Here is a 24,723-nt window from a genome sequence, read left to right on the forward strand (position 1 = left end):
CCGTCAGGGACGGTTGGGCTCCGCCCAACTACTAGCTAGCTTAGCTAAGGAACTTGTGGAGCAGAGTCTGAGGCCAGAGGGGGGTGCTGGAGCACCCTCTGCACCCCTCTGGCTACGCCACTGCGTAGTGGAGTCAGCAGGGGCCATATTCCATTGCTATAGCTGCACCGCGCCTGTCGTACCTCCTCTGATCGTAATTATTGAGAATCATGCACTTTTACTCTAAACACATTATGAACTAAACCTAGGATGTGTCCAACATTCAATTTCAAGCAAATGCATGTTGGCATAATTATATATACTTTCATTGCATGCATGTTGATCAGTAACCATTGAAAATTGACCATGCACAAAAGTGTTTATACACTGACATTTGTATGCATCAATGTCCAGGTAAAGATCATTACATTAAGTTTTGCCCAACGACATCAACAATCTTATGATGATCCACCAGTGATGATTATAATCTTGATGTTCTTACAGAATTATATTTAAAATCAGCTTTGTTCATCTACAATCATAAAGTTTTTTTACATAGCTGGATTAGATAATTATTATAACAATTATCCCTTTCGAGGACACGGAGGACTGGGACACTGAATATGCTCAGTGGAGGTTGACTGCTGCAGGGATAAACAGAGTAATAAACAGTATATGTTGCTTTTATAAACCATTGCTTTCCGTCAAATTGCATGCATGCATGGAAACTAGGTGTCGACATGCATGCATGTACAATAGTATAGTCTACTATATAATTATAGAGCTAACCATATAATTTGCTCTCCTCCAGAGTTTCCCAGCACACCTAGACCACTTCCGGTAGCATACACTCGGTCTGGAGTAGTCATTTAAATTTGAGCACTGTCGACGTTGACATCGACGCAAATTTGTTGGTTGAACCACCTCACTACCACTACCACTGTAGAAGCAAACCCTACAGTAGGTCAGCCTGCACGCTCCAGTGCATCCAGGAATCTCCAGACCCCCAAGGGTAGAATTGATGCTGAAGTAATTGAATTTAATGATTTTGTGTCAGTAGTACATTCAGTTGCTGCATGTTTGCTAAAGTTATGCAACATTAACAATAACGGGACCTATATGATTGCAAACTTCTCACCCTCAAAGCCCAAACAATACCCTAGTAATGCCAAAATAATTGCATTAGTGAAGTCAAAATACTTTCAGTAACTATTATATAGACTCACCTTGAGCACAGGCCTCTTGGGTTGTTAGTACAAAACTCCTTTGAGCAGGGAGGAGGACAGGAACACTGAGCAACAGGAGGACAGGGAGCACGTACACAGAGCACCTGTTTGAGCTCACAAATCTGATCAGAACGACAGCCCCCATTGTCTAAACTACAGTCTGGATCGCAAAATGGTTCACCAGTCAGTTTGTCAATTTCACAGCGATGACCAGATCGACATCTCACGGCAGCGCATCGACTGAGACACTGGACGACAGGTGGGCACGGGGCACGAACACACTGAACTTGTTGTAGAGTGCATAGCTCACCCTTGGAGCAACCACCGTTATTCAAACTGCAATTAGGAGAGCAGAACGGCTCTCCAGTTGGCTTAAATATTTCACAGCGGTGACCAGATCGACATCTAATTGTGGAGCAGGGATCTCTTGTACCTGTTAGTGATAGAGTCAAGTTTTATATAATAATTATTATTTGTATTGACTCACCACAGAACATCCGGCACTCATTTAGGGATTTAAAGTTGTTTGCATTACCCTGGCAACCACCATAGATGAAAGGTTCGCATTGTCTAGAAATAGAATTGTAGTTGTAGCGTGGAAACAATGCTTCACAAGGGCCCACTTCTTCTGGCAAAGAGCAGACCTCATCTCTACTTAGACAACTGACTGTAGGGGGGCAAGGCGTAGTCACACATTGCACAACAGTTAGCTGGCAAATTTGGTTCTTAGCACAGCCTCCGTTGCCGATTTCACATGATGGCTCACAGAAGGGCCGGTTGGTTTGCACGTCCACCTTACACGCAAAGCCTAGTGCACAGTCAACCACAGCACAGGGATCTATACACAGTAATAATAATAAATATTATTACTGTCAGTAAAAAACATCTTCAGTTATGATAGTGTTATACTCATTTACCAAAACACACTGGACAGCATTCTCCCTCTGGGACCTCCAGGATTTCTCCTTCCTCGCACACTGGCCTCAGACAGGACACCGCAGAGCAGTCTACACCAAGTACACAAATTGGACAGCATTCTCCTTCTGGGACCTCCAGGATTTCTCCTTCCTCGCACACTGGCCTCAGACAGGACACCGCAGAGCAGTCTACACCAAGCACACAAATTGGACAGCATTCTCCTTCTGGGACCTCCAGGATTTCTCCTTTCTCGCACACTGGCCTCAGGCAGGACACTGCAGAGCAGTCTACACCAGGTACACAGATTGGACAGCATTCTCCCTCTAAGACCTCCAAGGTTTCTCCTTTCTCACACACTGGCTTCAAGCAGGACACTGCAGAGCAGTCTACACCAGGTACACAGATTGGACAGCATTCTCCCTCTGGAACCTCCAGGATTTCTCCTTCCTTACACACTGGCCTCAGGCAGGATACCGCAGAACAGTCTACACCAGGTACACAGATTGGGCAACATTTTCCCTCTGGGACTGTCAGGATTTCTCCTTTATCACACTCTGGCCTCAGGCACAGTACCGTAGAGCAGTCTACACCTGTTGGTGGGCACATGTCGGTTGTCACACACATATTGTTAACAGTGTCAATGACTTGTCCAGGAGGGCAGGTGCATCCTTGTACACACAGGGTGATACAGATTTGGTCAGGATTAGAGTCACAGGTTGTAGGGCACGGAGATGCACAGTCACTGAAAACTTGACCTTCAATTTCACATTGCACTTCTGCGTAAGAAAGAAACTATGAACTAAAGAACTGTATTAGATAGATACATGACAAAAAGTGTACCTTCTTTGACACAGATTAGACAGCATTTGCCCTCAGGAACTTCCAGCATCTCTCCTTTCTCACATACTGGCCTCACGCAAGACACAGCAGAGCAGTCTCGCTGGCATCTGGCACAGCACTCACCAGGTGGAGTGACCAATACTTCACCATCATCACAATCCTGATCAGTCAAAGCCAGACAGAGAACAGCTGCACAGTCTGGACGAGTGCACACAGGGCAACATTCACCAGGAGGTGTTTCGATAACTTCCCCCTCTTCACAGTCAGGCTTCAAGCACGACACTTCAGCACATGATAACTCAGGCTGAGCACAAAATGCTTCATTTGTTGTCTTGTTCACTTTGCAACGAAACCCTGGCTTACAGTCAACTAATGCACAAGGATCTGTATAGGAAAAAACAATGGTATACGTTTGTACTTCTTTTGATTGAATGATAACACATACTTGTACATTCCTCCCTGGGAACGCATCGGCCAGATATGGTGTCAATTAATTCAGCTCCCGGACAGCCACAGCCAGGCCGGCACACTGCTGCGCAAACTCGAAGCTCTTCGTTGATGGCATCGATACAGGTAGAATCACAGCCAGGACAAAAACTAAATTCCTGTCCCTCGACTGCACAAGCTAGAAACAACAGTATGCATCATTACTTTGAATTGTGAAAAATTATATCAATTTTAGCATAATTATACCTGTTGGTGGGCATATGTCAGTTGTCACACATTTATTATTGACAGTGTCAATGACTTGTCCAGGAGGGCAGGTGCATCCTTGTACACACAGGGTGATACAGATTTGATTAGGATCAGAGTCACAGGTTTTAGGGCATGGGGATGCACAGTCACTGAAAACTTGACCTTCAATTTCACATTGCACTTCTGCAGTAAGTATAATTATAATAGAAACAGGCATGTATCTATAAAGAACGGATATAATTATGATAAAAAGCGTATACCTTCTTCGACACAGACTGGACAGCATTTTCCTTCAGGAACTTCAAGCATCTCTCCTTCCTCACACACTGGCCTCAGGCAAGACACAGCAGAGCAGTCTCGCTGGCATCTGGCACAACACTCACCAGGTGGGGTGACCAATAATTCACCATCATCACAATCCTGATCAGTCAAGGCCAGACAGAGAACAGCTGCACAGTCTGGACGAGTGCACACAGGACAACACTCACCAGGAGGTGTTTCGATAACTTCTCTTTCTTCACATTGAGGTTTTGCACACAGAACAGTGGAGCAGTCTGGCCCGCAAATAGGACAGCATTGGCCTGGTGGAGTGACTAAGTCCTCCGGATTGCATTCAAGGGGTCGACCACATCGAACTACAGAGCAATCTATCTTTGTAGGAACAGTTTCACTTGTGATGGCAGTAATCACTCCAATGGAGCCAACAAGCACAAGTAAAGACAGTGACAATCTAAGATCCATGGTTAATTAATAGTTTCTTGCAACAGACGTATAGCATGGCCTTGACCTTGCACTTTTATACAACTATTGGACGCATGTGCAATACACTGAGAGATTGCACTAGTCAGTTTATCCTGCATGTGAGCAAGAATTAACACTCTGACCTCAATCATGTATAGTCTACCAGCAGTTACTTAAATGGTCTCTATTGAGACAAGAGAGAGGTGACTTGTTTTACACACTAGAAATCTACCGGGGTAGTCTAGATCTATACATGCATGTAGAGAGTTTATATACTGAGCTGCATTTAATTGTTCCTGCATTCCTTTACAAAACAGAAGGGGCATTGATTTGACATCTTTCGCTATTATGCTGAACTGTGCCTCCTTCCAGACTATAGCCTAGCATACCTGCATTTAGTTGTACAGCAGCTGGGTCCATTCTAGGCTTTTCCCAATTATGCTAGAAAAACGAGTGTTGCAAGCGTGCGCTTGTTAATGCCTCTCACCATGTTTTTGCTTTCACTCAAAAGTATTAGAATGTTATAGAAGAGGTCAATAATTTGCAATGTGCTTTGATTGTTTCACAAGAAAGGGGTGTCCACAGTTAGTGCATACTGATCGTCTTAAATGGCCTGTAGCCAAACAGTGGGAGCAAACCTTTGTCAAAGGTATAGTCAGTAGTCTGTGAGATAAGTATTAAAGACAGAATTCATCACAGAAAGTAGTATCTATATAAGGCAAGGTAATGTGAAGCTATAATTATTCAGAGTTCAGACAGAGAGGTTGGAGTCCGCAATGATGAGGTCCACGGAAGCAGCTATAGATGGCCGTTGAAGGATGGCTTTGAAGATCTGGCGCCTCTTAGACACATGATAGAGGATCTGAGTAGTGAGAATGATATTCTATACATCTTAGCCAGCCAATGGTGGTGCTGTATGGTTGCTTCCATTTGTCCGAGAGCATGCTGGCCAGGCGTTTGTAGAAAGCTGCAGCTGCTGGGCCAAGGCCACCTGTGGTAGCGAAGACCAGGGGGGTAAAAGAAGAGTGCTCCATTTCTCTTATACGCTGTTCATAGTGCCTCTTTTTTAGGTTATCATGATGGTGATAAAATGCAGATAGAGAGGAGTGTCTATTCGAGGGAGCAAATGGGTTAAAAACCCTAACGTCAAAGAACGCTCTCTCGAAAGAACTTCCCCAAAAACCATTGGCCACTATACATCTAGACGGGTGCCATTCTGTCGATTTGCGGTGGTTCTGTTGAATTTTTCACTTGTGATGGGTTGTAGAGACGGTTCAGTGGCCATGCACTCCATGGCAAGTTTCTTTTAATAGCAATGCTGTGATATCTCTCAGCTCATTGTGTCTTATTGAGGGGAATCCGCCTCTGGGGCAGGAGAGGGCATGTTGCACTGAAAACGAGTGGCCGCACACACAGTTTGTGGGGATCTGCGATGGGGGCCAGCCATACCGAAGGGCAATGGCATCACGGAATGCTGTTTTGTGGAGTGTGAAACCGTGCTCTTCTAACGGTAACGCAGTGAGCCAGCTGGAGGCACCTTTTTCTCTTGCAAGGTCTAGATCTATCGATCTGTTGCTAATTGCATTGGTGATATGAGGGAATCTCGTATCTTGTTCGCCACTTCTAGTCCTGTACTTAATTCTTTTATTTTGTTCTTTGTGTTGATTTGGTGTACGAGGACTTCATAAGGGTAATTTTTGTATTGCGATGCTATTAGGTCAGTTGTGATGATGTGTATTGTTCATCTGCCAACGATGCAGAATTTCCTATATTTAAACCTCCTAGGCGAACAGGGAGGGAAAATAGACTCCTCGAGATCATTAGGTGCGTCTCTGCCTGTATATAGTTTTGGGAGCAAGGTGGTTCGAATAGAGTTCTTAATAGAGTTCTATTTTAATATCTGGGGTAGTTCTTGAGAGGCAGGACCATTTACTTTCAAGGCCATGAGTGATAGCACCATAGGCTGCGTGTGGTTGGCTGTCGGCTATTTCCGACAGTTTTTCAATTTCCGCTATCCAGTGTGTTACTTTTCTTTTTACAAAATCAGATATGAACTCCGGTTTGCTAATTGGAGAACCAAGCACTTGTTGTCCTTCAGTAGTGATGCCTCAGAATCCCCAAATATCTGAGAGGCTGTGGAAAGGGAGCCATCTAGCCACGTTTTCTTGGTGTTAACAAAGTAACCAAAAGATGGACCAAGTTTTGTAAAGTTGTCCCCACCATTTCTTCAGGTTAGAAATTTTGCCTGCAGCAACTTGGTGAACGACAATTTAGGAGGTCCTGCAACAAAGAAGGCAGACTGGAAGCAATTGTTAGCTTATACTTTTCAACATCACTTACAGTAAGTAACAACCAATCAATTGCTGGAATGTGTTGACGATGACAGTTTTGTGAGGTCCAACATCAAATTTAAGCACAAAGGCAAGTGGTGCATGGTCAGAGAAGTTACAAGGAGAGTGCATGCATGTTATGTACGTATCACAGTGATGCTGTAGCGTGAGGATGTGATCAGGCCACGATCTGACTGAACTACCATCCTTCTCATAATCAGTATGTGAATTTGACAGAGTTTTTGTAAATAGGTCCACAGAGCAGAGGTTGAGGTCAGATATGAAGCACATAAGACTGTTACGGAAAACAGAAGAGCGTGAAAAATCTACGTTGAAATCATCATTGCATGTCTTTAAGGTGAATTCATTAAATTTTTGTTTTTGTGTTTGTAACAATCCCTTACCAAAATTAATGTAGCTTAATGTTGAACTACTTTAATTATACATTTTGCTTACTTTACTGTTTGTATAATTGATATAATTTTTCACAATTCAAAGTAATGATGCATACTGTTGTTTCCAGCTTGTGCAGTCGAGGGACAGGAATTTAGTTTTTGTCCTGGCTGTGATTCTACCTGTATCGATGCCATCAACGAAGAACTTCAAGTTTGCGCAGCAGTGTGCCGGCCTGGCTGTGGCTGTCCGGGAGCTGAATTAATTGACACCATATCTGGCCGATACGTTCCCAGGGAGGAATGTACAAGTATGTGTTATCATTCAATCAAAAGAACTCCAAACTTATACCATTGTTTCTCCTACAGATCCTTGTGCATTAGTTGACTGTAAGCCAGGGTTTCGTTGCAAAGTGAATAAGACAACAAATGAAGCATTTTGTGCTCAGCCTGAGTTATCATGTGCTGAAGTGTAGTGCTTGAAGCCTGACTGTGAGGAGGGGGAAGTTATCGAAACACCTCCTGGTGAATGTTGCCCTGTGTGCACTCGTCCAGACTGTGCAGCTGTTCTCTGTCTGGCCTTGACTGATCAGGATTGTGATGATGGTGAATTATTGGTCACCCACCTGGTGAGTGTTGTGCCAGATGCCAACAAGACTGCTCTGCTGTGTCTTGCCTGAGGCCAGTGTGTGAGAAAGGAGAGATGCTGGAAGTTCCTGAGGGCAAATGCTGTCCGGTCTGTGTCGAAGAAGGTACACTTTTTGTCATGTATCTATCTAATACAGTTCTTTAGTTCATAGTTTCTTTCTTACGCAGAAGTGCAATGTGAAATTGAAGGTCAAGTTTTCAGTGACTGTGCATCTCCGTGCCCTACAACCTGTGACTCTGATCCTGACCAAATCTGTATCACTCTGTGTGTACAAGGATGCACCTGCCCTCCTGGACAAGTCATTGACACTGTTAACAATATGTGTGTGACAACTGACATGTGCCCACCAACAGGTGTAGACTGCTCTACGGTACTGTGCCTGAGGCCAGAGTGTGATAAAGGAGAAATCCTGACAGTCCTAGAGGGAAAATGTTGCCCAATCTGTGTACCTGGTGTAGACTGTTCTGCGGTATCCTGCCTGAGGCCAGTGTGTAAGGAAGGAGAAATCCTAGAGGTTCCAGAGGGAGAATGCTGTCCAATCTGTGTACCTGGTGTAGATTGCTCTGCAGTGTCCTGCTTGAAGCCAGTGTGTGAGAAAGAAGAAACCCTGGAGGTCTTAGAGGGAGAATGCTGTCCAATCTGTGTACCTGGTGTAGACTGCTCTGCAGTGTCCTGCCTGAGGCCAGTGTGTGAGAAAGGAGAAATCCTGGAGGTCCCAGAAGGAGAATGCTGTCCAATTTGTGTACTTGGCGTAGACTGCTCTGCGGTGTCCTGTCTGAGGCCAGTGTGCGAGGAAGGAGAAATCCTGGAGGTCCCAGAGGGAGAATGCTGTCCAGTGTGTTTTGATAAATGAGTATAACACTATCATAACTGAAGATGTTTTTGACTGACAGTAATAATTATTACTATTATAATTATAATTGTTACTGTGTATAGATCCCTGCACCGCTTCTACACCGGTGTCATAAAATTTTGGGCCCCCCATGTTTACACCCCCCAGGGCCTAGAATTTTAATATTTTGGGACCCCCGGGCCTATAATTTTAACAGTTTAGGCCCCGCCCCCTAGGGGGTCCATTCTGTTAAAATTCTAGGCCCCCTCTTTTTTCTGCTATCCTTTGTAATGGATTCTTAACTGGATCTCTATTACACTTGCCTATTTATAGCTGTCTACTTGCTATAATTATATTTACTTCACTTCACTTTGTTTCACTTTTTCTATAACATGTGGCTGACTAAGTCACCAGACGTGCACAAGATATGTTGTACAAATAGATAGTAAAATGATAGTCAGTGGTGACGTAATTATAATGATATACATAGCTAATCAATAAATTCCATACACTGTTGAACAGGGTACTGTTCCACACATGTATACATATACAGTTAATCAGTTAATTATCTTCGATCAAACACTCAGTAATCCGATCTTTGGCTTGCAAAGCGGCCTTTTGAGTCGAACGTGCCCGAACAACGACATTCTTAGTTGGGCGATCGGCATTTGTAGTCGAACGTGCTCGAACAACGACGTTCTCAGTTGGGCGATCACTCACATTCGTGTACTGTGTCTCTTGGGGATCAGTACGAACTTCTAGCGGGTATATGTGTTGGACAGGTCTCCGAATTATCTTGACCTGCCCTCCCTTGGATATCACCCTTACACGCACGCCACGAAGCTTATCATCTGAGCTTGGGGTGAGCTCTTCAATTCTTCCCAATCTCCACATTCCTCGTGGGTGTCCTTCATCGTAAACTGTCACAACTTCGCCCACCTGAAGAGTATAGGTGGCTCCCTTTTATTGGCGAGTGCGATGAAACTCTCTTAATTCTAACAGGTACTCCTGTTTCCATCGCTTCCAGAATGTATCCAGCGTTTTCTAGCGAGATGACTCGCTCTTCGGGTGAGGTTCTCAGGAGAATAGTGCTCATCGTGAGTCTCATGCTCTGTGGCATCTGGGAGAGAGAGGATCCTATATTCGACCAGTAGGTGAGATGGTGTCAGGGCCTCTGTAACATCATCAGAGTAAACGTAAGTAAGGGGTCTTGAATTTAGCACCCCTTCCACCTCTGTCACAAGAGTTAGTAGCTCATCAAAGGTCAGACAGGTTTTTCCTATGGATTTTCTTAGGCATCGTTTTGCAGACTTTTATCATGCGTTCGAAAGCTCCACCCCACCAAGGGGCCTTTTCAAGATTAAATTGCCACTGCACATGTACAGTACTGAAGAATTTCTTTTACTTATGGTCATTCACAAATGCTCAATATTGAAACCGATGTCGCCTTAAATGTTTTTGCGTTATCAGAAATCATTCTAGCTGGCGTTCCTCGTCTAGCTGTGAAACGTCTAAAACTTCTCATGAAGGTCTCCGCTGTCATGTCCTGGACTAGGTCGAGGTGGACAGCTCTGGTGGAACAGCACGTATAAAGGATCATCCATGCCTTGGACGGTATTCCTGGGATTGTCAGGTGTTTTAACGTACATAGGTCCAGCATAATCGACTCCAGTGGTTTGAAATGACCTGGTTTCGCTTACTCGAAATTCAGGCAGGGGAGGAGGTAGTGCGCCCTTACAGTGGGCTCCTTCATACCTCCGACAGGTAACACAAACATAAAGCAGATTCTTCACAACCTGTCTCCCCCGTATGACCCAATACATAGATCTTAACTCTAATCCCATTGTGTAAAACACGCTTGTGGGCTTCAATGACAAAGAGTGTTGTCAGGTGATGTTCTTTGTCCAAAAGAATAGGGTTTTTTGCAGTGAGGGGAAGGGAAGATTTTGCCATTCTACCTCCACACCTCCATACACCCTTTGGTCCAAAAATAATCCAAACTGCTCTTTCCATACAGGGAATTGTTTCTTTTCAGCTAGTTGGTTTTGTATATCGATTATCCACAACAACTTGGCTCGCTCTATCTCGATCTGTGCCTCTGAACTGACAATCGGTGGTATACTCTTAAGTCTTTGTTCACAAATCTGAGTTTCAGTCATCATGCCTACTAGTTGCAATCGTGCGGTTTGGAGCAGTATTGGTGTCTGAGCTCCGACATACAGTACGCTAGAAGTTCGTGGGACATTAGCTCCTTCGGAGTTCCTCTCGGGATCCGGTAGTGAATCAGATGGTTTCTTGGTCTTATCCTGATAAGCGGCTTGAGTACATATTGATATGTGGTGCCGTCCTTGGCAATTTTTGGAATTAAATTTATATTGACAGTCCCTGCTAAGGTGGTGCCTCTTCAAACATACAAAACATCGGCCTGCCTTTCGAAATAACTCCTTGCGGTCTGTTTTATCGGCTACAGTATAGTACAGGAGTTAGACGTGTGTTCTTGACTGCAGTACACGCAACTAACTTGACCTTCTCTAAATCCAGGGTTGTTTGCCACTAATGTAGCAGCAGTAGGCAAACGTGGTTGAGTTCTTCGAGGGGTACTGGGAATGAACGCACACTACCGTGCACTAACTTCTTGCTCTAATATCGTCATTAGTCGATCAAGGTCCCAGACGTCACCAGTCATCCCACGCGTGACAACTAGTCTCAATTCGGGAGGTAGCTTGTTGACAAGGACAGATGTCAACAATCCACCGTAAGTCTGAGCAGGTACTCTCAATGCTCTGAGCCCTCTTATGTAGGCTTCGACTGAGTCATGCAGTTTTTGAAGTCCCTTAATATCGTGGTGTGAAGTTACACCTTGAACAGTCAACAAAGCCTCCATATATATGGCGATTGATTATGAGTTGGGGATTACCGAACCGTCTTTTCAATGTAGCTACGGCTTCTTCGTAATTTGCTTCCGTAGGAGTCAATCCCGCAATGGCCTCGGCGGCCGTTGATTCCAGCAATGATATCAAGTAATTAAACTTGTCAATTCCCGACAACGCAGTATTAGCATGTACAGAAGAGGAGATGGAATCCCAAAACGTAGTCCATTTTGTCAAATCGCCATTAAACCTCTTCATAGTCAATTTAGAAAGTTTTACGTGAGGTGCATGAGCGGGCATTCTAGATGGAAAAGGTACGGTAGGTACGGTTGGAACATGTGTCATGGCGTAACTCAAGGGTGTAGTTTTGTAAATGTTGGGATCGATTATTAGTGGTGGCTGTGGACCACGTAGAAATCTGTTTTCATGAGCGGTTGATATGTTGGGATCGATTAGTGGTGGCGGTGGACCACGTAAAAATCTCGTTTCGTCGACTACCGTATTATTTGGCGGTAGATATCTCGTTTCGTTAGAAAGCGTTCGTAATTCAGAGGCTCTAACGAGCGGCGAATCGATGGTACCATGCGCAAACGACACACCACAAGGGTTTGAGTATTGTACTGATACATTGGTATTATATATAATTATGCAGAAGACACAACATGCGTATTCATCATAGTATTAGCAGTACAAACATATGACACATTAGGTACACGTCAAATCGTGACATGGGCTTGCGCCAATGTATAAGTGGGAGGAGCACGTCTCAATGCTTCTGATGTGATGGTCGGCGCCGATTTCTTAAGTGAAAAGTTCCATGTTCGAGATAAGGAGAACGGTTCCGATGTCGTGGCCTCAGTAACAGCTTTGTGCCGCAGTGAGTCAGTCTCAGAAGCAACGGTCTAATGTTGACATGAGCGGTCACTTTCATCACCCGTGTCGGAAGTTGTGCTTCCATTGACTGGCGTCCTAGTTCTTCTCTTAGACTTAATGGGTCTAGTAAGTTTAGTGATTTCCTCGCGTTAATATGTATCCAACTGTTCATATAGAGATCCAGTTAAGAATCCATCACATCCTTTTCTGCACGATAGAACAAAGATGAACGAAGTCAAAGAGATATAATATTGTTGTAAGGTTAGCTCTATTAGTTGACAAAGCATCAAAGAGACATGCATGCAAAGACTCTGTAAGCAAAAATGTTAGCAAAAATGTTATAGCTATCATGGAATTCAAAGTGAAGGAATTAAGATTTACCTTCAAGTTTGCTTATACCTATTATAAGAGTTTAATGCTTTGATGCAGCTCTGCAATGTTGGATCTGCCTGCATGTAAGACAATCGATGTTGTGCATAGCTATCGCCATACAATTATTTGTAACTTCGTGCTAGCTTCGCCATTCCAATTTTCCCAGCAGGACAAAACATGGTAGCGTTATCCCCCGAACGGCTGGCTGCCAAAGGAGGCGAAATTTTGTGAATTCACAATAATTATAAGCACACATTTTCAGTGCAAAGACAACAATTCATATCTTCTTCCATAATTATGTTTGGAAGAAGATCGATGTAAATTGTTGTGGAGATGCTCCAGTATAATTATAGCATTACTAGCTCAGCTCTCAATATGGAATCATAGAGAGAAGAGAGAAACTCTTTTATCTATGGTGGCCGGTCTGCCACGGCTGTTTGTTTGTTTATGCTGTTAAACTATTCATTTCACCTTCGATTGGTGTATAATTGTAAATTGGTTAATGTCCTCTACTCCTACTTCAATGGGCTAGTCCAAAGCCCGTTGGTCAATCCGTCTCAATTCTCTCCGATTCCGAGGGCGAGTATATTATGGTAAAATGTGGTTTGGTTGATGGCAAGTTATACTTAAACTTAATAAGGGATTGTACTGGCTGGAACAATTACCTCACAAATTCAGCCAACACAGTAATAATAATAATTATTATCACAAGATAACTGAAATGAAGATGACAATGCACCCCTTAAAAGATGTGCTCACAATAGAATAGACAGATTTCTTCAATATCTTGCAACTTGACTTTCCAGCAGACCTGTAGCAGCATCTTTACGCGGTTAACAAAACATATGCGCGTGCAGTTCATTGTGGCGGTAGGCAGGTGACCCTTCTCGGCCACCGTAGTATTGAGCGCGCATGCACATTACATCCAGGAAAACAATTCTCATAAATTATTCATGTTTAGCGCTTGTGTTAAAAAGTAAGCCTCGATTAAAACCGCAGAGATACACGGATGGTACTTCGAGGGTACTTCCGTTTCCAATCCCTCTCTACTCTATCCATGGTCTATCTAACTGCAGTACTGCATGCATAGTTACTAGATCGAGTAATTGATATGTGGGCAGGGCCATTTGATGCGCATGCTCACTGCTGACGAAAATGATGACCTTTTTTTAATGAACTTCAGCGCCTATGCTCACACAATTTGAGCCCTGCCATTCCCAAAATCCTGGCTTCACCACTGTGTCATGCATGTCATTACCGGTGAACAATCATTGTTTATGTCAAGTTCATCTCATTACTACATCATGTCAACAGCTTATCTCTATCAAACCATTTCAAAAAATAATAATTTTCTAGCATATATATAGATCTAAATCTATAGCTCTATGTTAAGTGCATGTCCATTGTTTATGCATGGCTACCCTCTTCTGAAACAGGGAGGAGAAGCACAAAATACTGCATCACTGGTAACCTGCAAAGAAAGGACTTATTATAGTCATTGGCTTGATATGCTTATATAGAGCCTACAAGCTAGTATCAGTATACAAGCTTTGTTGTAGCTACCGAGGCCTACATAGATCAGTATCTTAATAAGTATGCAGCTATATATATACCTGGTCCTGGAAACGACGACCAATACATTGTGACCACTTCTCATAGCACTTGTTAGGGGAGGAGTAATCAGGACATTCTGTGCAGCTGGGAATCGTTGGGTTCTCTACTCCAAAAATGCATGCACTGCAGTAGGTTAGGCGACAAGATCCAGTGCAACCAGGCTGAGGGAGAGTGTCATTATACGCAGGGCTGTTCGTGTGACGAGGAAAAAGCATTTATTTGTATGTAAGGGGACAAAAACGGAAGTAGTTATAAGTCTTAATTGAAGCAAAATTTAACTCACTTTGAGCATAGGCCTTTTCGATTGGCAGTGCAGTAATCTCTAGAGCACTCTGGTGGGCAAGAACACTGCACTGTTTTGGTAGGGCAGGGTGCTTGCACACACACCACAGGCACGAGGCTACAGATCTGATCAGATGAACAACCACCGTTATCCAGTTCACAGTCCGGTTTGCAGAATGTTTCTCCGTTGTCGACTTCACATCGATGGCCAGGTGGACAGCGAAGTTTACATGCTGCACATTTGAACCAATTAACACTAATACTTTATATGAATAGTTAATATTGCATTGATAATTTAGTCATGCAGAGTATATTGGGTAACATGACCAAATCCCAGTGTGGTAATAATGTTTACACACCAAATAAATTCTATGCACACTGAACCCCTATAAGTAATAGGAATCACACATTACAATCAAATTTTATGAACCAGCTAGTTTCTGTCCTGAGAAACACAAACCACGTACTTTTATCCCAAAAAGGGAACGTAGGATAATTTTTTACATCATAAGAAGAAGCTGTTGTGCTTAGAGACAAACCTTTTTTGGCACAGATTGGACAGCATTCACCCTCGGGAACTTCTATCGTCTCTCCTTCCTCACATACTGGCCTCAGGCATAACACAGCAGAGCAGTCTACACCAAGTACACATATTGGACAGCATTCTCCCTCTGGGACCTCCAGGATTTCTCCTTTCTCACACACTGGCCTCAGGCAGGACACCGCAGAACAGTCTACACCAAGTAGTACACATATTGGACAGCATTCTCCCTCTGGGACCTCCAGGATTTCTCCTTTCTCACACACTGGCCTCAGGCAGGACACCGCAGAACAGTCTACACCAAGTACACATATTGGACAGCATTCTCCCTCTGGGACCTCCAAGATTTCTCCTTTCTCACACACTGGCCTCAGGCAGGACACCGCGGAGCAGTCTACACCTATTGGTGGGCACATATCAGTTGTCACACATATATTGTTGACAGTGTCAATGACTTGTCCAGGAGGGCAGGTGCATCCTTGTACGCACAGGGTGATGCAGATTTGGTTAGGATCAGAGTCACAAGTTGTAGGGCACGGAGATGCACAGTTACTGAAAACTTGACCTTCAATTTCACATTGTACTTCTGCATAATGAAAGTACAACAGACATGCAACTACTATAAAGAACTGACAATGAGCGTGCAGACAAACCTTCTTTGACACAGACCAGACAGCATTCGCCCTCAGGAACTTTCAGCATATCTCCTTTCTCACACACTGGCCTCAGGCAAGACACAGCAGAGCAGTCTCGCTGGCATCTGGCACAGCACTCACCAGGTGGAGTGACCAATACTTCACCGTCATCACAATTCTGATCAGTCAAGGCCAGACAGAGAACAGCTGCACAGTCTGGACGAGTGCACACAGGGCAACATTCACCAGGAGGTGTTTCAATAAGTTCTCCTTCTTTGCATTGAGGTTTTGCACACCGAACAGTGGAGCAGTCTGGCCGGCAGATAGCACAGCACTGGCCTGGTGGAGTGAATACGTCCTCTGGGTTGCAGTTAGGGGGTAGACCACATCGAATTACAGAGCAATCTATGGGAACAGCAGTAATCACTCCAATGGAGCCAGCAAGCACAAGTAAAGAGAGTGACATCCTCAAATCCATGGTTGCTTAATGTTGTCTTGTAACATTCACTCTTTCGCTTGCACTTTTATAGTGTGTTCTATATATAGATCTAATGCGCATGTGCAAATTAAGCAAAACACAATGACATAGAGATCATGCAACAGCCAAGGTGGTTTTGCATTTGAAAGGATCTGACTGAGTCTCTATCCTGTGTCTTGCAAGACATCAACATGACCTCCTGTATAGCACCACAACAGTTACAAGGTCTCCATTGATGCAAACTTGTGATGTATATATAGAAGGTGTAATTCTAAGTGTTCTAAAATATACAATGTAAAAAGGAAACATGTGATGTGCTGTCATTAACAGTAAATGTGTTGTAATAATCCGTATAACAATTGTTATTATAAATAGTCGTTGTATAGATGTGTTTTTGATTTGTGTTAACTGACTTGTACATTTCGTTGAAATTGCAATTGAAAATCAACACCAATTATAAGCTAGAGCAACTACACTATAGAAGTAATCTTACCGTCCTGAAAATAACCAAGTTACAAGGAGCACATGCACTGTATACATGTGTTAGACAACCATTATTAGTGTGCTTGATGAAGGCACTGCATGTATGTGCTAGACAACATATCATATTTACCATTATTAGTGTGCTTGAAGGCACTGTATGTAATTATGTGCTAGACAACACATTTACCATTATTAGTGTGCTTGAAGGCACTGTATGTAATTATGTGCTAGACAACACATTTACCATTATTAGTGTGCTTGAAGGCACTGTATGTAATTATGTGCTAGACAACACATTTACCATTATTAGTGTGCTTGAAGGCACTGTATGTAATTATGTGCTAGACAACACATTTACCATTATTAGTGTGCTTGAAGGCACTGTATGTAATTATGTGCTAGACAACACATTTACCATTATTAGTGTGCTTGAAGGTACTTATGCATGTGCTAGATAACACACTTGCCAATGTGTTTAGTAACACACAACAGCTACGTGTTACGAAACACCTTTATAGGGGTGTCAAATTTAAACAGTTATCCCAACATCCCAAAAGTGTGTTCCAGAACACATCATTTTTAACAGTGTAGGGCTCAGGCTGAGCCTTGCTCACTAGCACTATAATACTGCACGCACTGCACTAGGCCTGTTCAGCTTCTGTATTCAAATAAAAAGATACCAGTTTAGTAATAATAATTATAGGAGTGGCTATTTTAAGCTTATATATACCTTTGCTTGCCTACTAGCCTGGCATAGCTGAAGAGAACTGGTCAACCTGTCTATAGAGCTATAGCTAGCTGTGTTGTTTCTTCTGGCTGGTTGCTACGCCCTCGTGGTCGGGAGGTTTACTGTCATAAACCCCTCTACACTGTACATTAACTAATTACAGATATTGCATGGTCAGGTGACCTTGTGGACCATGTCAAGGACTATACTTGTACTATACTATACTGCAAAAACAAGCGATGTTGATGAATTCTATAGTATTATATGGCAACCATGTAGCACAAGTGTAATAAGGATTCTATATGCACACTATAAACCTTTAGGACACTAAGGGGTCAGACATGAAAGAAACCACAAGCTGTAAACAGTCTGTTTCAAGTGGTTTCTGTCGTTAGAAACACAGCTGCTGTGTCTTGTAGGGAAATTTAGGTTATCACAAAGAAATTAAAGAGAGTGTTGTTATATAGTGCACATTAAATCTATAACTATTGAGCCGGCGGATTAATTTTATCAGTAGGTTTTACATAGGATTGGCAGTGGGTTTGCCCGTGTTTAGCAATTGATTTGACTCATGTTTAAACTGTTCTATCTCTGCAGGGAAAGGCCACATCAAGAAACTGGTGGGATAGATCGAGTTTGTTCTCACTTGTTAGCACTGAAAAGTTCCTCAATTATTCAGAGGTGTATAAGATGACAGTCGCAATAGCCAGAGGGAAGAGTGGTGGGCGTACATAGCAATAGTGCTGGTCAAGTGCTATGCCAACAGAAGCCATGCATGCACGCATGATATTTGTGACGTTGAACATACAGTTGCAGGCTTATACTACATTGGTTTGCAGAACAGTTGTCATATATATATACTCAGAGTAGCAGTAGGCGGTGACTCTGTGGTTTTGTGGTCTGTTTACTAGACCTTTTACTCATGAATCATGATCAGTTCGAGTCCTCTTTTAAAGTTGCTGTCAAGAGCTGTACTGACCATCACTTTTAATAATTCCTCTAAATATGGTGCAGGCATGTTAGTAGGAGAAGCACTGAAGAGAGTATAGTTCAAATTCAAATTTACTAAACACGCAGCGGTGAACTACTTTTCAGTACTTTTTTTGTGGGAAGTTATACGCAATATTCAGAAGATTAATTAAAGGTGGTACAGCTCAACGTATGCAGTTGATGGAAGAAACTCTTTTAAAGTTGCTGTCACATATTCATGATTCATGAGTAAATGGTCTAGTGAACAGACCACAAAACCACAAAACACTAGAGAGTTCACCGGCTCACCGCCTATACTGCTACTCTGAGTATGACAACTGTTCTGCAAACCACTGTAGGAATGTATCTGCATAATCAGACCATTCTCAGCACAATAGACTAAATTAATTAAAATGTAAGTTGCAAAATGAATCAACATTATGTCATGGTATGTAGAAAGAGTGGGAAGAGTTGTCAGGACCTGAGAGCCAAAAGTCCAACTCTCCTACCAGGGTGGGATAGAGAAGAGTAATGAGTATACATGCAGTCATGCACTATAATTTTAATGCACATGCATGGCATTGCAGTTGCTATACCTGCATGTGACTATGACATTTAATTTCTGATGGGGCAAAATGCTTTCACAAAAATTAATGAGGCATGGCAACAAAACTAATAAAAAATTTGCACTCTATCATTGTCATGATCAGACACATACACCACACCAAACTGGTCGACTGCTATGCCCAAAGGTTCTTTGAACTGTCCTGGTCCAGATCCCAATGATCCAAATGACTTGACAAACACCCCCTCACACGTGAATACTGAGACCCGCTGGTTTATGCTCTCCCCCACATACACCAGACCTTTATTGTTCACACAGGTGCTGGCAGGCCTGTTAAGTTCTCCTTTTCCATTGCCTCTCTTTCCCAAACTGCCTCAGATAGCCACCATCGGGTGTGAAGACTTGCACTCGATCATTAACAAAATCAGCCACATACACACAACCATTATGATCGGATGTAACGTCCCAGGGAGAATCAAACTGTCCCTCACCATTGCCATAACTGCCGAACTTACTAGAGAAGGTGAGGTCAGAGTTGATGATAATAACACAGTGAGTACCACGATCAACCACATACACCTTCCCATTGACACTGTTGACACACACACCATAAGGTGCAGAAAACTGTATAGGACCATCCCTATGACTACCTATAGTGCTGCTATCAAGTCTCCTTCACGTGAGAACTTCAACAGTCGATGATTGCCACGGTCTACCACCAGAATATTGTCTTCACCGTCTAATGCCACACCACGAAGATTCTTCACCTCTCCAACAACCGTGCGTTTAGTATCTAATGTTTGCGGCTTGTCTCCTGTTGGGCTAAAGATTGAAACAACACCTGCATCGCTTTCAGCCACAATCACTTCACCTCTCTTGTTGACTGCCACTCCCCAAGGTGATTTGAAAACTTCAATAAATCTAACGATAGTTCCCAGTTTATTGATCGGAGTCTTGACTGCCACCAGAAATGAACTTTCTGCCACCTCTTCCTCACCCACTCTCACATGTAGCCTTACCCACTATTGGCTGGAAAGAGTTCTCGTACTCTCACTTCCTTCGTTCCTTCACAACACATTTTGTCGTCTGATTTGTTGATCCTGATAAGTTGATCCTGATAAGAGCTCGACTTTAGTGCTTGAGGATGGAATTTGGATGAGTTGATTAGGATCATTATTTGATAATCGAAAACTAGCTCGTTGTGCTCCGATTATGGCCTTCAAAATCCTCCCACTCTTTGTGCATGGTCGTACACATATCGCAGATGAACTTGGTGCATTGTCGGCAAAAGCTGGTAGCTTTACGAGTCGTCCTGGAGCATTTCTCACCGGCTAAGTTTTGAGGCTCCTTGATCTTTTTGAGTGTTTCTTGGATATCAAAAGGTAATGAATATGGAATGCAGCCTGGAGGCCACTCACACCAGTGGGGGGTAGGGGGTGGGCCAGTGACACCTGGGACATTCAAGCTGGCTTGGTTCATTGTGGGCAACTATATCCTCGAGACAATGTTGACAGTAGATATGAAAACAGGAAAGCAGTCTAGGGTTGGTGTAGGGTTCGGAACTTCCACACAGACGAGGCATGACAGCTGGTCCTTCAATTTGGAGAGAGCTTCTTGGGGAGCACTTGGCTCTTCAGCCATTGAAAAAAAACTGGGAGAAGAGGGGGAAGGTAGTTTAAGTATAATGCACATCAGTCATATTCTATATGGCTGGACATGTGTACGGCTATGGTATTATTTAAGCACTCACACAGTTACGTTTATTGATTTGAAATAACCTAATTTGCAATCAGTATTATGAGTACATGCAGTAGCTCACCTTGTAGAGTAAGTACAAAGGCTTTCCTGGTGAAGAAATGAGTGGCTGTGTATTACTGATAAGTTGAGACAGCTCCCACGCATTCCATTTGACAGTGATACATTTATGGAGATAATTATGGTATGTACAATAGTATTGTCGGGGGATCTAATCTAATGTGTCGTTAGCTAGCTAAAGAGCGGTACGACGACTGCATAACATTCAGTAATAAGTTTAGGTATGAAAATTCTGGTGAGTCGAGAATCATGTATTTTTAATTTCAAATTGGCAGCTTAATCAGTATTTCTCAGAGTATGGCATACACAAATAACATAAAATGATTCTTGTTGGTGATAGATAATAGGGTTAGGGTTAGGGTTAGGGTTATAGGTGCTACTGAACATAAATTATTAGAGTGTATCAGGCACTAGAGTATAAAAAATCAAATGTTCTTCATAATGTGAGAGCCATCTTTCTGTGTGTGTGTGTGTGTGTTTGTATGAGATGTACTCACATGCATTGAGAGTGGTAGCACTGCAATGGTTTAACTATCGAATAACGTAGCCTCCCTCCACTGCAGCATATATATTATATGGTTATGCATCGTTAGACTTTACATGTTCAGCAGTTTCTAATTAATGGTGTATATATATATATATATTTAGATCCCACTTGTGTGTGTTTAGCAGGGAATTAGTTATAGTTATAACACGGGCACAAGGGATGTATAGAATATATTGCACTGAAGCACGAGGGCGCCAGCCCCGAGGGCTGAGTGCAATATATGTCATGCAGCCCGAGTGCACGTGTTATAACTAGTTTATATCCCTAGGGCATAGCAACATAACACTGTCCTAGTAACACAATATAAACTGCACAAAAAAAGACAGAGACAACTCTAGACACAGCTCCATCTCTTCTCTCTCCTACACGCCAGTATATGCAGCGTATAAGATTGGCATGACCGACGAATGGCTTGACACAAAATTGTTGGAGTTCCAACGCTGAAACTACTGCAAAACAGCCCCACCCCACTTCTGGTGCTGCAAAACAGCCCCACCCCTCTACTGCTGCAAAGAAACAGCCCCACCCCATTTACTGCTGCGAAGAAACAGCCCCACCCCACTATACTATACTACTCATCAGTGTAACTGCTGCTCGAACAGCCCCCTCCACTATCGATATCCTCGGCATCATAACCAAGCCAAAGAAGCTCGCCTCTACACTGCTGCAAAACAGCTCAAGCCCCCTGCAAAAAGAGCCGCTTCTAGTGCTATGCCTATGGTGAAGCCAGAATTGACCATGCATCAAGAAGTGGAGGACTAGGTCTAGGAACACAGAATCTTCACAAAATGAGCCTGGGACGATTTTAAAACCTGCATGGTTGCAAAGAAGAAATTCCAGCAGTGCTGAACATTCCTGCATGGCTGGACTTACTTTGATACTTGTTATTTCTCATGATACAATATTTAATTTAATTATACCAGAGGGGCGTTTTGTGGTCAGTGCAATATGACTTTTCAGCAGTGCAATAATGGTTCATATTGCACTTGGCAACAACATAGCAACGGGATATAATGAGCCATAATCTCATAGTTTCCCAGGGAATTATAAGCTTGAGGGTATAAAGTACAAGTACAATTTTTGAATGTACAGAAATGATAATAAAGCTGTAGCTGCATGATAATTAGCTATGGCTGTTCAGTTTTTTCACTACCAGTTTCTATAGCGTTTGCTGGGTTGATGGTAGGGTTCACCAGTATCTTTTCTTGTCTCTACGAGGAACACTAAGAGCCAATGATTTTAACAGTTCTGGGTCCATTGTCACAAGCATGAAAGCATGTCTTCAACTTGTAGCATTTGTCAACTTCGTCGTCCTGACTTCTGTTTCTATCCTGCAGCCATGTTTCAATTGTTTACTTCAGTAGACTCCTGTGTCTTTTTGGGAACAATAGTGCACTGTAGCATTGCTGCAAGCTGTTCCTTGCTAGCTAGCCGTACATATCAGAACAGTTGAGCTGGGGTGGGGCTTGAGTGCAGAGAAAGAGAAAGAGGATCGAGGCTGGGCTCATTTGTTGCAGAGCGCTTCCTGCACAAGGTGGAGTCACTAGTTTGTCCATTCCAACATTGAAGCAAGGCCAATGCAAAGGTTTTTTTTAGCAGAAATCATCTAGACTAGCTTGTCAGAACAGGACATTTTCAAAAATAAAGCTGTTGCTAAGGCTTGCTGCTTTTAGATACACTTCTTGCCTGAGGCAGCCAATGAAAAGTGGGATCTAAATCAGTTAGCACATGTGCATTCGGTATATATCTATGGTTATACAGTGTCCCTCATCCCTCGGGCAAAGCCCTCGTGATATGGGACACTATAACACATAGATACCTCATGCCCATGTACTATCTATAACATAACATACCCCAGTTGCTTTAGGAGTCACCAACCTCACCACATACACCGTAGGGCGATCATGACAACCATGGCAATAAGAGAGATAAGCATCTTCAATGCTGGCATAGGAGAACCTGAGCGGAGTGATGGAATAGAACATGCATTATTGGACATGCATTATTGGAATAGATGAATCAATAATTAAAAGTGAAACCGAACAGGGAGAGGGATTGGAAACGGAAGTTACCTCGAATTATATCTGCATTACACCGGGGTTAAATCGAGGCTGTGTATCTAACGTTGGTACCTTGACTGTCTGCTAGATTATACTACATTTGTACTAAAATTGCTCTTCCAACTGCATGACACTTGAGACCATGTGGGACACAGTACACCGATGAGTTGCACAGTCTTAGCTATAATTATTAGAAGCATTTTAGGTACATAAAGATCTCATAGCGTGACGAAGAACGTTTTGTACCTCTAGCTATCTTCACAAAAGTCAAAAATGTATTTTTTTCTTTTCCAACTTATGTTCACCATTAGGGGGCATGAGAATGACATTTTAGGGAGGCTCTGAATAGCATGATCATAATTCATGAAACATTGTTTCCCGCGTGTTGAGCAACCGTAACACGGATTTACATCAAAGGCTCTCTGGTGCCATGCTGCAAATTCAATGTAAAATGTCACATGACGCTACTTTCGTTTCCAATCCCTCTTCCTATTCAATCTATGGTGAAACCAAGAAATATCATGCATCAGTGCTATAAAATGGCAACCTTTTGCTCCACTTGTTGTGCACTTATCATCTTCCACTGTGAAGGGCACTGTTATATCACGCACAATATTTGCAGTGGTCTGGTTGGCTTGATATAGTACCAACTGTAGGATTGTTCCGTTGTCCACATCACCTTCGTGTAAATAGACATCGGCTCTCTTGCAAAACTTGTCTGGAAACCATTCTTGGTTGTACGTGACCGTGATGTCTTCTGTCTTATAAATTGGGTAATCCACACGAGCGTTGCCAATGTCTAGGCCTCCTTTTCTAACTACCACTGAAAAGTTTGTGTCATTATCAGTTCTGCACACTTGAAAGCGAAGTGTTTGTGTATAAGATCCATTAGTGGCTTCTAGTTGTTTTAATGATAGCGCAGATGCTACAATACAAAAAAACATAGCTAGCATTGTGTATATAGCTACAGCTCCATCACAATAGACTACTGTACAGTTCTGCATAGTTTATCATGATGCAGCCTTGTGTAGCCTGGCTATTAAATGTACATGTGTGATGCAGACATGCACACACTCACTGTATCCTAGGGACTCTAGATCCAGTGCACTTGTCCATTGGGCCAGGACAGCAGTCAGTAGCACACACCAGTAGACAACTGCAGGGGTCATCTTAGAGCTTTCTATGAAGTTCAACTATGAAGCATATGATATCTGCTACTCAGTGCTTTATGAAGGTTTGGTGGCAAATTCCTGGGAGTTAAATGGCCGACTAATTAATAGCTGGATTTC

The 24,723-nt window shown here is 42.9% G+C and overlaps 3 protein-coding genes and 1 long non-coding RNA gene across 8 annotated transcripts; 1 reads left to right on the forward strand and 3 right to left on the reverse strand.

The window, feature by feature from the left end:
• Positions 1–393: 393 nt before the first annotated feature.
• Positions 394–4,501, reverse strand: LOC135352040 (kielin/chordin-like protein). Its single transcript, XM_064551142.1, has 9 exons — positions 3,920–4,501; positions 3,657–3,842; positions 3,409–3,588; positions 2,964–3,347; positions 2,123–2,899; positions 1,693–2,043; positions 1,206–1,638; positions 769–1,003; positions 394–623 (listed from the first exon to the last, which is right to left on the reverse strand). The coding sequence occupies exons 1-9, from the start codon at positions 4,398–4,400 to the stop codon at positions 564–566; spliced, it is 3,087 nt and encodes a 1,028-aa protein (XP_064407212.1). The 5' UTR covers positions 4,401–4,501; the 3' UTR covers positions 394–563.
• Positions 4,502–7,825: 3,324 nt separating this feature from the next.
• LOC135333093 (uncharacterized protein DDB_G0274171-like) lies at positions 7,826–8,624 on the forward strand. The gene is made up of 2 exons (XM_064528044.1): positions 7,826–7,874; positions 7,939–8,624. Exons 1-2 carry the CDS (start codon positions 7,826–7,828, stop codon positions 8,622–8,624), a joined length of 735 nt encoding a protein of 244 aa, XP_064384114.1.
• Positions 8,625–14,016: 5,392 nt separating this feature from the next.
• On the reverse strand, positions 14,017–16,366 carry LOC135352043 (uncharacterized protein DDB_G0274171-like). The gene is made up of 5 exons (XM_064551146.1): positions 15,809–16,366; positions 15,154–15,741; positions 14,616–14,847; positions 14,332–14,521; positions 14,017–14,189 (listed from the first exon to the last, which is right to left on the reverse strand). Exons 1-5 carry the CDS (start codon positions 16,266–16,268, stop codon positions 14,136–14,138), a joined length of 1,524 nt encoding a protein of 507 aa, XP_064407216.1. The 5' UTR covers positions 16,269–16,366; the 3' UTR covers positions 14,017–14,135.
• A 2,573-nt stretch (positions 16,367–18,939) lies between these two features.
• Positions 18,940–24,698, reverse strand: LOC135352044 (uncharacterized). Of its 5 annotated transcripts, none has more exons than XR_010399577.1 (5): positions 24,513–24,698; positions 23,982–24,359; positions 23,228–23,333; positions 20,832–21,384; positions 19,048–20,663 (listed from the first exon to the last, which is right to left on the reverse strand). It is a non-coding gene; the product is annotated as an uncharacterized LOC135352044 (long non-coding RNA). The 5 variants fall into 5 exon arrangements; XR_010399580.1 differs by having other exon boundaries at positions 19,050–20,663; positions 20,832–21,285; positions 23,258–23,333; XR_010399579.1 differs by having other exon boundaries at positions 19,050–20,663; positions 20,832–21,285; positions 23,253–23,333.
• Positions 24,699–24,723: the final 25 nt, after the last annotated feature.

This window comes from Halichondria panicea, chromosome 1 (assembly GCF_963675165.1).
Source record: "Halichondria panicea chromosome 1, odHalPani1.1, whole genome shotgun sequence".
Classification (NCBI taxonomy): domain Eukaryota; kingdom Metazoa; phylum Porifera; class Demospongiae; order Suberitida; family Halichondriidae; genus Halichondria; species Halichondria panicea.

What these genes read in the sequence shown, in the direction of transcription:
- LOC135352040 (XM_064551142.1), bottom strand. Translation starts at nt 4,400, where the DNA reads ATGGATCTTAGATTGTCACTGTCTTTACTTGTGCTTGTTGGCTCCATT. An exon ending in TGACATATGCCCACCAACAG is followed by an intron (nt 3,589 to 3,656) that starts GTATAATTATGC and finishes TGTTGTTTCTAG; the next exon opens with CTTGTGCAGTCGAGGGACAG. An exon ending in CCAAGAGGCCTGTGCTCAAG is followed by an intron (nt 1,004 to 1,205) that starts GTGAGTCTATAT and finishes CAATTACTTCAG; the next exon opens with CATCAATTCTACCCTTGGGG.
- LOC135333093 (XM_064528044.1), top strand. Translation starts at nt 7,826, where the DNA reads ATGCTGGAAGTTCCTGAGGGCAAATGCTGTCCGGTCTGTGTCGAAGAA. An exon ending in TCCGGTCTGTGTCGAAGAAG is followed by an intron (nt 7,875 to 7,938) that starts GTACACTTTTTG and finishes TTTCTTACGCAG; the next exon opens with AAGTGCAATGTGAAATTGAA.
- LOC135352043 (XM_064551146.1), bottom strand. Translation starts at nt 16,268, where the DNA reads ATGGATTTGAGGATGTCACTCTCTTTACTTGTGCTTGCTGGCTCCATT. An exon ending in TCCAATCTGTGCCAAAAAAG is followed by an intron (nt 14,848 to 15,153) that starts GTTTGTCTCTAA and finishes TCAAATGTGCAG; the next exon opens with CATGTAAACTTCGCTGTCCA. An exon ending in GTCGTCGTTTCCAGGACCAG is followed by an intron (nt 14,190 to 14,331) that starts GTATATATATAG and finishes CTTTCTTTGCAG; the next exon opens with GTTACCAGTGATGCAGTATT.